Below are 15,655 nucleotides of genomic sequence, written 5' to 3' on the forward strand. Positions count from 1 at the left end.
ATTAAATTTCAAATCACAAATAGGCAATTTAAATTTCGATCAAACTACATATGGATAAGTTGTAATTTTTCCATTTTGTTTTGTTTTGTTTTTATGAGTTATTTATTTGGAAAAAAGATTTTGATTGGGGAATTTTCAATTTGGTCAGTATAGATTTTTTATTTTTTATTTTTTGAGAGAAATAGTGTCAATCAAGGGTGAAGGGAGGAGGATTTAGATCCTTTAGATTTTTTAGGGTACTCTATCAATAGATTTTCTTACATTCTAACCACATTTTAATGATTTAATATTGGTCTAGATTCTGCCATGTCAGCATTCCATTAACAATATTCTTAAAATAATAAAATAATGTTACAAACAAAACAATTAAGATTATTGTTAGTGGAATGCTAACACGGCAAAATTTAGACCATTAAATCAGTAAAAAATTGTTAAAATTTAAGGAAATCTATTTGGTAGAGTACCTTAGGAAATCTAGAAGATCCGAATCCGAGGGAGGGGGTGGCCCTTGACTTTTCAAAAATCCACCATTTATTTTGTATTTTTAGTAAAATAAATTTTTTATATGGACATAAATTTAAATAATGTCCCCTCTAGATTTTTACTAAAAACATGTAATGCATTTAATTTATACCATATGTAATTTAATTATGTTTTATTTTTATTAAATTGACTTGTATATTTTTAGACATGTCAAGACTTACTTCTTCTTTTTTTTTTTTTTTGAGGGGGATGTCAAGACTTACTTGATGTAAATATTTTTGCTTACATAAGAAATTATCAATCCATCACACTATAAATCTATGAGGTTTTCAAGATATCACAAGAGTAGGAAGTAAAATGATTTGGCCAAAGGTTAGACCACAATTTCCTTATATATATATATATATATATATATATATATGCCGTGCATTCAATAAAATATGATTTTATTTAAAATATAAATCATATCTCTATTTTATTTTGTATAAAAAAAAGAAAAAAAATTTTATAGAGTTTTACTTATGGTGTCTCCTTATGATAATTGCACTCTTTATCATCAAACCAAGGTACCAATCAGTTTTTTGATGTGGGCGAGATTTGGATTCTGGATTTCTTATTTAACCATCTAATATTTTACCAATTGAGTTTACTGGAAGCCACAATAAATACAAAATTTGATAATAATGATTGTTATTTATAAACATTTATTATCATAGTATTCATAAATGGAATATTAAATATGAAATTTGATAATTATTATAGTTATTAATAGGTATTTATTATACTTTTGATTTTATATGAAACTGTTAAATATATAATTAATTATGATAATTACTAAGGGGAAAACTTAGATACAACACGTTGGGTGTTGTGCATTATGATCTTCAAAGAATTTAAACATTTTTTGATAGATGCGATGTATCGTTCGCTCCATGATAATTGCTATTTATCATTAAGTTAAAACACTAATTGATTTTTGGTGTTGGTGAGGTTCAAACTTAATCTCTTATTAGATCATAAGAGATTTTGTCAATTGAATTAACTAGAATCCACTTTTTTGAATTTAAACACTTGACTGCATTGAAAACACAAATAGTATTATATTTTCTAAGGAAAATTAATGTTTAAAAATCAAGTGTTTGAATTTAATTGGGGAATGCAATGCACTGTATCTAAGTTTTATATAATTATTAATAGGTATTTATTTTGATTGTATTTGACAGTAATATTTTCTAAAAAATGAACCATTTCCCAAAAAACATTTTCTAGAAAACTATCTCATTTTCTTATGTTTGGTAGCGAGCTCAGAATGAGTTGAAAAACTATTTATTGACTTCTCTTATTTAGCTTTACATTAGATATAATTATTTTCCTTATTTAGCTTTGTGTGAGATAGAGTTGTTTTCTATAAAATTTTTAGCGGAAAACAACTTTATCTCATGCCAAGCTAAATAAGGAATATTAAAAGATAGTTTTCCTTAACAAAAGAAAATGTAGAAAACTATCTTCACATAAGATTTTTCATTAGAACAAACAGAGCGTTAAAGAAAATAAGATATATCAAGATTCTAATTTAGGGGTTTAAGCATATGATAGAGCCTAAAATCAACTGAAATACTAATGCTTCATTTATTTTGACATTAATATTTTCTAAAGAGAAGTTATTTTTCAAGAAGTATATTTTTGGAAAACTATCTCATTCTAGATTCTACTATGTTTGGTAGTAACTTTAAAATGAGATAGAGTTGTTTTCAACAATTTTCATATTATCTCTTAACTTCTTTTATTTAGAGTGTTGTGAGATAAAGTTGTATTTCAAAAAATTTTAGCAAAAATAAATCTTTAAAAAAAGTCATATTTTTAATAAGGTTTTTCGTAGACAAAATATAATTTTTAGTTGACTTATTTCTTTTTAGTTGACGTGTAAAAGCATGAGGGATCAAAAGTTTATGTGACAATATATCATGAGATCACTAAAAAATCATACATCTTCGGTTTTACATATTATAAATATACATGATATGGTTTTGAATAAAAAAATTAAGGACCAAAAGAATGATTATATATATTATCTCTTTGAATATATTCCAATTTTGTAATGTATTTTTTATAATATAATTTTATAAGATATGGTTTAAAATCTTAACACAAACATATATATATATATATATATATTTATATTTATGTTTTTAAAGTAAAATAACAAGTGAATGAAGAAGATGATGTTGTGGGTTTTAGTTAGTTTAACTTGCAAAATCTCTTGTTCTTGAGCAAGAAATCTGAAATTCAAACTCTGCCTACACCAAAAACCAATTTGTGTCTTGACTTTACAAGAGAGAGTGTGTGTGTAATAACTAATATCCTTCTTGTGTGGGGAAAAATGTGGATTGAACAAAGAATTTACATGGATTGAAAAATAAGAAGTCATATGGATTGGCCTTTTTCTGATGAAACCTCAATACCTTTGAATCTTTGATGGACCTCTCACCGTGTTGGTGATGTTTAGATCAATTTTGTTCATGTGTTCTTCTCAACCATTGAAATCTTAGCTTAAAAAGTTGAAGGTTGAAACTTGTAAAAATTCCAAAGTGGAAGGGCAAGTTTAGCTTGGGATAAGAAAAGGGAAGAGATTAGTACTGTTGAGTTAAATTGGAAAGTTGAAAAGATGGGAAAGCGTTAAACGCTGCTAAGAAGAAAAAGAAATGTGAGTAGGGGTGTCAATTCAGGTTAGCGTATCGGGTTCGTGTCATGTTGAAGTAGGGGTATTCAACTAAATGGCTCAACCCTAACCCAACCCATTTAATAATCGTGTCATGATCCTTCAACCCTAATCCGACCTATTAATAAGGCAGATTGACCTGACCCAACCCATTTGACACGCTTAATAAACGAGTCGTGTTGGGTTGACAAGAATGTAACACAACCCATTTCAACTTGTATAATATTAAATATAACATCCATCTAGAAATATTTTTTTTACATCTCAAAAAACAGTGCATACACTTCAAGTTTTCAACCCGCATTCAAAATAATATAGTTCAACAAAAATATAACATTCATCTAGAAATAAGTTTTTTATACTCCAAAAGAAGTGCATACACTTCAACCCAAATTCAAAATAACAAAGTTTAACAAAAATAAAATAACATAGTTCAACAAAAATATAATATCCTTGGAACTCGCCAAATGGTAAGTATCAATATTGAAAGAATTTGAGCAAACAGTAAACTAATCCTGACTATGACCACGATTATCATCCATAAATTCTTTGTTGATGTCCAAATTTATAACATCTTCCACAATCTCATCCAATTTCATTTGTGCAAGTTCTATGCCCAAAAAAAAAAAAGGTATTAGTAGTTTTAGGGTCTGTAAAGTTTCAATTTCCAATTATATTCCTTGTAAATTTTTGTAATTACTCACTTTTCTTTTTAAATTTCTAATATATGTTGGATATAAAAGGTATTTGACAAATCTAAAATAAAATAAATATTTATTTGTTATACGGGTTAAATGGGTTATGTTAAGTGGGTCATTTCAGATTGACACACATAAATTGGAATGTCAAACATGTCTATTGCGGGTTATGTGGATTGACCCGCTTATAACACGTGTCTTATCGTGTCACTTTCGGATTGATCCATTTATGACCCAAACCTATTAAGTCCCAACCCTAACCCAAAAAAACCCGTGTCGGGTTCGTGTCATGTTTATGGGTTCGGTCGAACATTGACACCCCTAAATGTGAGGATGGTTCATGGTTGAATTCAATTAGTAAGTTTTAATACTGGGAGAAGAAGAGATAAAAATGAAAGACATAGAATAGGAAAAGAGTTTAATTGCCAATGAGTTGGATTTAATGTGGAAACGTTAGCCAGTTGTATTGTTGGGCTTATGAGGATTCCAAAATCCAAATGCAAAACGTTTCAGCCTTTGTTGAAGTGGACCAAATGAACCAAAATGGACCAAAGTGAACCGAATGGACCAAACTAGACCGAAGTGAATTGAAATGGACTTAAGTGAGCTGAAATAGACCAAAAGGTTACACTGATGTAGTTAAACAGAACATAGTAACAATAAATACTACACTTCAACTTTTAGATATTATGTAGATGGCCAAAGGAAAAAAATAAGTAATGTTTTGGTTATTATAGTATGTATGCTATTTACATAATAGTTTTCACAATAAATTTCATACTTGCTGAGTTGGCAAATTACTATTAATTCTCACATGAGCTTACTACAGATATTACTTAATTATCCACCAATAACAACTTACCACCTCAGACAATCGTAAAATTTATTGTGCCTCTAAACTTATTGAATTTCATAATTTCACTCCAAAGCTTTGAGAATTAGGATCATATAATAATTGTCCTCTTATTATTATTTCTATTATTATTATTTACAATGAAATTTGAACTTGTGACATCATTTTTTTTTATAGGAGTGCTAACTGAAACTCACAAGAGATTGTACTTCACTTATAGGAGTGTTAAATGTTATTGTATAATAGAAGTGTCCAACTACAATTCGCTATCTCCATATGATCTGGTTTATTTGTTATGCATCTTTTACTTTGTCATGAAGGGGAAGAATAATTTTAGCATTATATAGGAACTTAGACTAATTTGGTTATTAGTATTGCAAGATAAAGAAATTTCACATTGGTGATTGATGAGATGTTAGTGGCCCAAGTTCACTAGTTTACTTCTTTTGGAACCAGGTTTTTTGGAACCAGGTTTTCTGACCATAGTGACAAATAATTTTGTACAGATGCTAGAAGTGGAACCAGGTTTCCACATATGGGTGAGTTTGGTTCACCTTTTCAAACTGTGCTTGGTTTTTTTAAGTGACGGTTTTAAAAAGTGTGGTACGAAATTGGGCTTTTTTTAAAAAGTAAAGTGTTTGGTAAAAACTATCAAAAAGTGCTTTTGGAAAAAATTGAGTGTTTGGCTAATACTTATAAAAGTGGTAGTTTGGGATGGAGATAATGTCTGGGAAACAGAGTTCTAGCGAGGAAGAGGAAGAACTGAACAGGAGTGTGAAGAAGTTCAAGGATAGCAATGGACAAACAGCCTTCTCCCAACCCCGTACGGTAGTTAGCTACAGAGACAGCTTGGTTGGAGAAATGCTAGGAGCATATGTTAAAGCCTTCCAGTTTCCGAAGTCTAGGGAAGAAGAAGATGACTCTGATGATGAGCTTGAAGACCTCACGGAGGGCATGGCTAATGTTGAACTTTCAAAAGAGACGAAGGCCAGGATAAGGGAGCCATGGTCCAAAGCCTTGATAGTGAAAGTGTATGGTAGAACGGTGGGTTTCAACTACCTCACTTTCAAGATCAATACTTTATGGAAGCCATTGGCAAGAATGGATTGTGTGAATTTAGGGAAAGACTACTTCCTTATCAAGTTCAGTAGTGATGACAACTATGACAAGGTGTTGAAAGGAGGTCCGTGGTTTGTGGGAGAACACTTCTTAGCTATTAGCCATGGGAGCCTTATTTCAAAGCTTCGGAGGCTACTCTCTCATTATAGCAGTGTGGGTTAGACTCCCAAAGCTTCCTATAGAATTTTATGATTTAGCAATCTTAAAGGATATTGGTAGGGCAATAGGCCCAGTGTTAAGAATTGATTCTTTTATAGCCACTGGTACTAGAGGAAGCTATGCTAGATTATGGGTGTGTTTGGATAGAACTTATTTTGCTGAAACTGAAAACTGAAAACACTGTAGCGAAATAATTTTTAAATGTGTGAATAGTACCGTGGGACCCATTTTTAATGAAAAAATTGATAAAAAATGAAATTTGTGGGTCCGTGAACAGTGCATAGATGCACTGTTCACGGAAAACTGGTCAAATGTTGCGGCTACTGTTCATGTACAGTACATGAACAGTAGCCGCTTGTGAGGGGTAAAATGTGTGCTCCAAAAAAAAAAAAAAAAAAAGAGAAAACGCAGAAATGGAAACGCAACAAAGAAAACGCCGTATCCAAACTTCCTCTATGTGTCCAAGTTGATCTGAAGAAACCTCTTATTAACATTGTGAGAGTGGGCAGATTAAAGCAGAAGGTATTGTATGAAGGCATTGGCTCATTATGCTTTTGTTGTGGTAGGCTTGGCCATAAGCAAGAAACCTGTAGCTACATGGTGAAACCGAAGGTTATGGAAGTTAAGTAGGTTGGAGAAACTAGTTCCATGCAAAGGAGCAATCAGGTGGTTGACAAACTAGATCCCAATTTTGGTGCATAGATGTTAGTAACGAGGAAAAAGCATATAGTCCAAAATGGACGAGCACGAGAAACTAATACTCCTAGCCAGCAAGGAGAAAAGTTAGTGAAAAGCAATTTGACAAAAGCAAGTCAAGGGTTGGGACCCAATGCCTCTGACAATCACGTGAACAACTCTAAAATTAATTCCAATATAGAGAAAGAAGGTGGGCAAGCTGAGGTGATTACAAAGGAAATTATTTTGCACACGCAAAAGGATACGTTAGAAAATCTTGGGGAACAGATGGATGTATGCGCTGCAGCTTCGAGCATTGAGAAGAGTGGGGTTGATGTGATGGCTACTAGCTATTCTAAGCCTCCAACGGACAAGAAGCTTGCCAAAGCTAAAAAGACAAAAGCTTTCAAAAGAGCTAGTCAAAACACAGGGAGAAAAGCAACTACAACAAGAAGAGCTTCTGACTACCTTGTGAGCTCTGAGAATGGAGATTCATTACCTGGCACCCCAAACTCTACTCTGAACAGGGTGGGCAATGAAGCACCAGAATCAAGTAACACCCATACTAGACTAAATTATAGCGCAAATCTGAGCTTCCCCGACAGATACCATGGGGTGGCTCGAGGAGTATTTAAAGAAGGCTTGGAAGAATTTGTTTCCCATCACTTAGACCAGTCTAAGGGAGGGAGACCTTGCCTTGGAGCATCCAGCGTGAGGAACAACTCCCAATAAGTGGTGGAAGTTTCTTTCAGATATCCCCCTGATTACAGAGAAAGATGCAGAGACCTTGAACAAGTAAAGGAGGCCATTGGTGGTGCCTCACTTGGACGAATCGGGGTGGTTGGTTCAGGAGAGGAAAGTGGTAGATATTAGAGGGGCAGTGTCGTCCCACATGGGGAATTTTCTGACGATGAAGCTATTTCAACTCCTAACCTCAGTGCAAAGGTGCGACCTCCTAGTGTGTTGCAAAGAGGACATAATGGGTATACTGAAGTACCTGATGGTATGGATGCCGAATTGGGTAGCTTCCAAGGACATACTGAGGTGACTGGGATGGAGCATGATGGAGACAACAAGGATGATGCCTAATCAAGTAGAGGTACCGAATAGAGGCTTTGTCAAAATGAATGTTCTTTTGTGGAACTGCAGAGGTGTTTTAAATCTAGATTTCAAGAGAAGCGTTCTGGAAATGATGGTGAATCACTTTCCTGTGATAATGGTGATCACTGAAACAAGAGTTGGGGGAGATAGAGCCAGGAAGATTATTGAAGACCTTCCTTTTGATGGGTCTTTTGTGGTTGATACAATAGGATACACTGGAGGCATATGGCTGCTCCGGAAGAAGGATGAGGTGGACATTTCAATGATCTCCTCCACAGAACAGGAAATTCACACAACTGTGAAGGTATGCTTTAATAACATTTCCTGGCTTTTATCTTCTATATATGCTAGTCCTCGTATAGTTGAAAGGAAAATTCTTTGGTCAAATCTATCGCAAGTAGCTCAATTACACAATATACCGTGGTTGCTTTTAGGAGATTTTAATGAGGTTCTTATTGGTGAGGACAAGTTTGGGAGCAAAAGCATTAATCTCAATAGAGCCTTGGATTTTAAAGAATGTTTAGATACTTGCAATCTTCTGGATTTAGGCTTCTCTGGGCCAAAATATACCTGGTCAAACTGAAGACAATTGACAGATTTAATTCTGGAAAGAATTGACAGGTGCTTTGCTAACCCCTCTTGGAGAATTCTTTTTCCAGAGGCTTCGGTGACGCATCTACCCAGGGTTTTTTCTGATCATTATCCTGTTTTACTGGAGCTTGCAAAACCACCTGCTGAAATGAGAAACAAACCTTTTAGATTTCAGTCAATGTGGCTGCTGCATCCTGAATTTTCCGATGTAGTTAAAGATTCATGGGATAGGGAACCTTCACTCAATAATGCGATTTCTATTTTTACAAGGAAAGCCAAGCATTGGAATGTTAATGTCTTTGGTAATCTATTTGACAGAAAAAGGAAAGTGCTTGCGAGACTAAATAGAGCACAAAAAGCATTAGCAAATAATCCTAGTGATTCCCTTTTACAACTTGAGAAGCAACTGATTGAAGATTATAACCTCATTATGCTTCAAGAGGAGGAGTATTGGGCACTTAAGTCTCGTCTAAACTGGGCTTCATTTGGGGATAGGAACACATCCTTCTTTCACGTTTCAACTGTGGTGAGAAGGAACAGAAATAAAATTAGGTGCATTAAAGACAACAATGGGGAGTGGATCATGAAGGAAGAGGGAGTTAAGGAGTTCATTTTGACTGGATATAAAAAGCTATTCTCTACTGAGCTGAATTACTCTACTCTCTCTTCGAAGGTCAACCATTTCTCTAGCTGCTTCGTGACTGAAGAGGAAAAAAACAGACTTAGTCAGCAAATTTCGGAGGAAGAAATCAGAGCTGGCCTATGGGCTCTTAAGGCCTTTAAAGCCTCGGGGCCTGACGGTCTTCATGCAGGCTTTTTTTAGTATTTTTGGCATGATGTCAAAGAATCAATGTGTATGGAGATTAAAAGGATTTTTGCTTTGGGGTCTATGCCTGACTACTTAAATAGAACATTAATCTTGCTTATTCCTAAGTGTCAGCATCCAGAGACATTTGGAAGTTACAGACCCATCAGCTTATGTAACTCTGTGTATAAAGTTGTTACAAAGATTGTTGTGGGAAGGATTCGTCCTCTTCTCAACAAACTTGTCTCTCTGATTCAGACTACATTTGTTCTAGGCAGGAGAGGTCTGGACAATATTATAATTGCACAAAAGCTTATCCACTCCATTGACAACAAAAGGGGGAAAGAGAGGTACATGGCAATCAAAGTGGATTTGGAGAAGGACTATGATCGGCTTGAATGGAATTTTATACATAAAGTCCTCCAAGCTTATCATTTTCCTAGCAAGTTGATCACTCTAATAATGAGTTGTGTGTCCTTAACAAGTATATCTATCCTATTTAATGGAAGCATGAAGGACTCTTTCAAACCCTCAAGGGGCATCCAACAGGGAGATCCGTTGTCCCCATACCTGTTTATTCTTTGCATGGAGTACCTTGGAAGCCTCATTGATAAGGAATGCATTGAAGGGGATTAGGCCCCAATTAAGGCTTCCTAAGGAAATTTAGAGATATCACACCTATTTTTTGTGGACGACTTAATATTTTTCGCGAAGGCTAATGAGGAAGAGAGTGAAGCCATAAAGGAGGTGCTGGATTTGTTTTGCAGTGAGTCTGGGCAGAAAGTCAGCTCAGCTAAGTCTCGGATATACTTCTCTCATAATGTGGAAGCTGGTCTAAAATCTATGATTTGTGAAAACTTAAACATCCAAGCCACCAACAACTTGGGAAAGTACCTGGGATTCCCTTTGAAGCATAAGGGTTCAGATCGGAATTAGTTTAAATTTGTTGCTGAGAGGGTCATTAACAAGCTGGCTAGTTGGAAAGCCCAGCTTCTATCTTTTGCCGGAAGGACAGTATTAGTTAAATCAGTCTTGTCCGCCATTCCGAACTATGTTATGCAAGGTGCTGCCCTTCCCTCCCATCTGCGTGAAAAGCTTGACAAGATTAGTAGGGATTTTCTATAGGGCACCACGCAAGAAAAAAAGAATATGCATATGGTGGGGTGGAGTAAAATTATCAAAACTAAATAGGAAGGAGGACTTGGCATTTAGGCAGCAAAGGCAAAGAATATAGCCCTTCTAACTAAATTAAACTGGAGAATGTACCATGAACGTGATCCCCTGTGGTCAAGAGTTTTACTGAACAAGTATTGCACCCAAGCTCGAAAAAATGTCAGGGACCCAGACAAACTTCCTTGTTCTGTTAACTGGAAAGCAATTAAACAGGGATTCTCGGTTTTCATGAAGGGAATAGGATGGAATGTAGGGAGTAACTCTAAGCTAAAATTTTGGTCTGATAATTGGGTCAAGGGCAAATCAGTTAGGGAGCTAATTCAGGGACCTCTCCGCCAAGCAGAGCAAGAAATCACTATTGAAGAGATGAGACAAGGAGGTGAATGGCTGTGGAATGCCATTTCTTTTGATCTACCACCATGTATAAAAGGAAGAATCTTTGCCACACCCATTCAGCTATATCGGGTGAAAGGGGACTCTATGAACTGGAAAGCCTTAAAGGATGGGGAGTTCACTGTGGCATCAGCGTACACTTTGGCAAGACCTGAGGAAGAGTGCAGTGATGGTTTCAAAGGGAGTTGGATCTGGAAAATCGACTCACTACCAAGGATTTGTCACTTTCTCTAGCTGTGTCATCATAATAGTGTACCAGTTAGGGAGGTAATTGCATTGAGAGGAATTGAATGTGAAGTCGTGTGCCCTCTATGCAACTCTGATGCAGAAACTATAATTCATATGTTGAGGGATTGCCCCTTTGCAGTGGCTTTTTGGAGAAAAAATTGGTGTGCCAGCTGATTTGAAATCCACCTTTAGTCTTGATATTCTTAAATGGCTCGAAACCAACTGTGTGTGCAACTCGTTGATCAAGATGAAAGGTTGTCCATGGAAGACAATGCTCACATTTGCTGTTTGGTCACTCTGGAAGCATAGGAACAGGGTAGTGTTTGAAAACACTACACTAAACCCGAAACTTCATGACTCATGTCTGAAGCAAGCCATTGAGTACGTGTATTGTGTGGGGAAATCATTTAGAACCATACAAGTAAGGTACTCCCATGTCAAATAGAATAAACCAATGGAAGGATGGTGTAAGTTAAATTCAAATGGAGCTTCGTTGGGAAATCCGGGGAGAGCAGGGGGTGGAGGATTAATTCAAGATCATTGAGGTGCCTGGATTAGAGGTTACACTCATAATATAGGATTCACTACAAGTGTTATAGTTGAATTTTGGGCATTGCAGGATGGGCTGCAGCTTGCATTACAGTTGGGAATTGTCTGCCTGGAAGTTAACTCAATGCAAAAGTGGTGGTAGACCTGGTTCTATCTAATTCAGTCACTAACAGGGACTATTCCTCTCTCTTGAATGATTGTAGGTACCTTCTTAGCAGGTTCCAACAAACCAGGGTGAGCCACACCTATCGGGAAGTAAACAGGGCAGCTGATGGATTGGCAAAGGAGGGATGTATGCAGCAAGAAGATTTTGTTATTTTGTTTAATCCCCTTACCCCTGATATTGTAGCTTTTGTTAATGAAGATGCTACTGGTCTGTACTATGTAAGGCGTGTAGCCAATACTTTGCCTTTAATGGCTATTTAAGTTCAATAAAGATCCATCTTAACCCCAAAAAAAAAAAAGTGGTAGTTTGAGTTGTAAAGAGAATTCTTTGTTTTAATTACCTCTCTTAATGCAAGTTATAGACACAATATTTTCATAAAAATTTCACAATAAAATCTATATGACAAGTTGTTAATGGTAAGAAAAAAAAAAAAAATGTCACTTGTAGGTCTAGATGAGAACCAATAACAACTTACTATGTAAACTTAATTATAAAATTGTTATAAAAATATTCTGTCAATAGCACTATTTTTTTTTTCTAAAGAAAAATAGTACTAATTAAAAAAGTTTAGATATATAATAAAATGTCATAATATTTTCACAATACTCTTTGTCTTTTTATTGTGGTCCATCCTAGCCTAATATTTTATTAATTTATTTAATTTTATTTTGACATATGAAAGATTTGATACCTCAACTGTTGTGAAAATTTGTTGTGTTTTAATACAATTGTAATTTTTATTTAGGGTGCGTTTGTTTCCGCAGTAAATGGAATCCGGAAAATATTTTACACCACGGGATGTGTTTGGATTGGCCGAAAAATTCAGTCAAACAAAAAATGATTTCCGTTGACCGTAAAATACCCAGCTGTGACCCGTAAATCATTTTACACTTTTATTTTACCTTTAAACCATTTTCACTCTTCTCAGAAAATTTCTCTCCTCACTCACTCTCATCACTCACGCCAAGCCCAAGTCGAAGGACGGAGAGAGCTATCGCCGGTGAAGCCCAGATCTAGTCCCTGACCCATGGCCTTGCCGGTCTAATTGCGCCGCTCAAACCCATCGTTGATCTAATTGTGTCGCCTCAGCTCCTCCATTTTGATCAAACCCATCTCCAATGAACCCAACTAAACCCACCTCGATTTCACCACATCCCAGTCCCTGACCCACGGCCTCGCCAATCTGATCGCACTGCTCAAACCCATCGTTGATCTGATTGCACCACCTCAGCTCCTCTGTTTTGATCAAACCCATCTCCGATGAACCCAGCTAAACCCACCCCAATTTCACCACATCCCAATCCCCGTCCCACGGCCCCGTCTGTCTGATCGCGCTGCTCAAACCCATCGCCGATATGATCGCGCCGCCTTAGCTCCTCCATCGTGCTCAAACCCATCTTCGATGAACTTAGCTAAACCCACGATTGGTCTTGTGACTTTTGATTTTGATTGTGTTAAATGTTTTTATTTTGATTTTTGGTTGTGTTAAGTGTATATTTTGAAATTTTTTGTAATAAAATTTGTTTGGATGCTAAGAAAATGGTTGAGAAAATGTGAAAAATTTGTAGGAAAATAGTATTTTTAGAATGTTACCAAACACCAGAAATCGATTTTCAAACTATTTTCCATTGTAAAACCAAACATTTGGATTTCATTTTCTTTACAGGAATTCACTTTCTCCTGCATTCATTTTACACTCGGAATTTGATTTAAATTGAACCAAACGCAGCCTTAGTAAATTTCCTTACATGATATACACGTGTCCCACTCACTACCTTTATTATTATTATTTTTTTCCTTCACTTTTTTCTCATCCACCTGTTTCTTCCTCCATTCCCATCAGATATCTTTTCTTTTCCTCCACTCACCATTTTGTCTCTTCTTCTAGTCTTCTTCCTCACCCAAAATACAGTTATTCTTCTTCACCCAAAAGACAAGAAGAAAGAAATATATTACACACAAAAAAAATGAGAGAAGAAGAAGCCGCAACGGCAGAAGAAGAATTACGCAGTAGAAGAAGAAGCCTGCAACAACAGTGGGTTTATGTTGGAGTTGAAAATTGCACATTTGATTTAGAATTTTGCAATTTGTTTGGTTGGTTAGAAGTTGGAGGAAAGGAAAGAAATAAGAACCACTACTATCTGCATGGTGCAATTCTTCTTTTGGCTTCTTCCAATTGACGAGGAGGGAGCATATAGAGTGTAGAGAAATTCTTCTCCTACATGACGGTATTTTTTTATAGTGATCTTGGTAAAATTGGGATTTCAAAATAAAAATAAGGGTAGTTTAGGGATAATGGATCCGTTTGGATTGAACTTATTGTTGCTGAAACTGAAAACTAAAAACTGAAAACTGAAAGTATTGTAGCAAAATAATTTTTAAATATGTGAATAATATCGTGGGACCCATTTTAAATATTTTTTAGTGCGTGAACAGTGATAAACAGTGCTGCTACAGTGCTAGTTGTCCCTTGGAACGCATGAAGTGAGGAAAAAAAAAAAGTGGAAAAATGCAGCTTTGGATTCAGCAGAAAACGCTGAATCCAAACGGCACCAATGTTGAAAATGACCAACGGTCACATTTCAAACTTATTTATGTTTTTGGCAAAGTAGATCCACAAGGTCCGTTTTCAAAACGCGATAGTCCTTCATATTTGAAAAAGTTGCTTTTTGATAACACGCGAACCCATGATGGCAATAATTTACCAAACTTCGATGTATTTGGATACCGCTTATTTTGTTGAAAATTGAAAACAATAAAATAATAATAATAAATTTACTATTCACCAAAGGGTTACGGTAGATATGCCTATTTGCACTATTCATGGATGCAATAGGCGCTAGTAAAAAAAAAAAAGAGGCCTGAAACGCGTTTTGCTGAAAAACGTGGACACATAAATCGATACCCCATCGGTACCTAAAAGTGTAAACAAACGTACACTATAGCATGGAAGAAATGCTAAATTGCAATCTGGAGAAGTAGCAATAGGACATTGACCACCGCCATCAAAGTAACATGATCTATATGGTGCCACTTTATACCTGCAGACAACCATGCGTCAGTGTAATAACTTTTATCAATTTATAACAGATTAAAGGAAGCTTCCACCCTCAAATTTTATTTTATTTTTAAAAGCCATAGTGAATGTGGAAAGTATTATGCCAGGGAAAAGAATAATCCAATGATAAAATGAAATAAGCCAGAGTGACAAAAATGACAAGAGCAACAATATATCACAAGAATAAAGAGACTAGCCAAATCACTTGAAACCCTTTCCAGCCCCAGACTAGTCTATTAAGTCTAGATGAGTTTGATCATCTTTGCAGCAGACTACCCAAGGAAGAACTATTTTCATATATTAGACTGGAAAAATTAAAGGAGGTGGTGTAAGAAATTATAGTTCATCGAGCAATTGTTCTTTTTGGTGAAGAAAATGATAGATTGGTATCAAAAAATAAAACAAAGCTCAAGATTTTCTTCTGATAACATATGATTAGCAAGGACTGGGAAGACATGGACTAACTCCTAAGAGTTGAATTTATAAATCACATTTCTAGGAAAGGAGAGCACATCAAATCTTATCTTCTGATAACAAAAAGGAACTATCTTATGATTTTTACATATATCCAAGTTAATCACAGAGAAACATCTTTTCCAGAAACCACCATTTTAACTTCAGTTAGACAGTGGGAAGTGGGAACACTCCCAATCCCCCACAAACTTCAAAAGCATGATGTGTAGATATACCCAATACTTCATCTGATTTAAATTAGACAAGCCTATGTTTTACCTCTCATTATTATTATCTTTCTATATAAGTAAAACAAAGTTTCTTTGATAAGAGGAGGATGACATTCCTACACAAAAATGTAAATAACGTTTATATTGGTTACTCTCAAGTCTCAACCAACTTTGAAGGCAGCAAAATCTATGATCCACCTTC

The 15,655-nt window shown here is 35.4% G+C and overlaps 1 protein-coding gene across 1 annotated transcript; it reads left to right on the top strand.

Moving 5' to 3' along the window:
• The first annotated feature begins 7,685 nt into the window (after positions 1-7,685).
• On the top strand, positions 7,686-9,221 carry LOC115957049. The gene is made up of 3 exons (XM_031075289.1): positions 7,686-7,750; positions 7,856-8,275; positions 8,429-9,221. Exons 1-3 carry the CDS (start codon positions 7,686-7,688, stop codon positions 9,219-9,221), a joined length of 1,278 nt encoding a protein of 425 aa, XP_030931149.1.
• Positions 9,222-15,655: the final 6,434 nt, after the last annotated feature.

The sequence above is a fragment of the Quercus lobata genome, chromosome 8 (assembly GCF_001633185.2).
Source record: "Quercus lobata isolate SW786 chromosome 8, ValleyOak3.0 Primary Assembly, whole genome shotgun sequence".
NCBI classification, from domain to species: domain Eukaryota; kingdom Viridiplantae; phylum Streptophyta; class Magnoliopsida; order Fagales; family Fagaceae; genus Quercus; species Quercus lobata.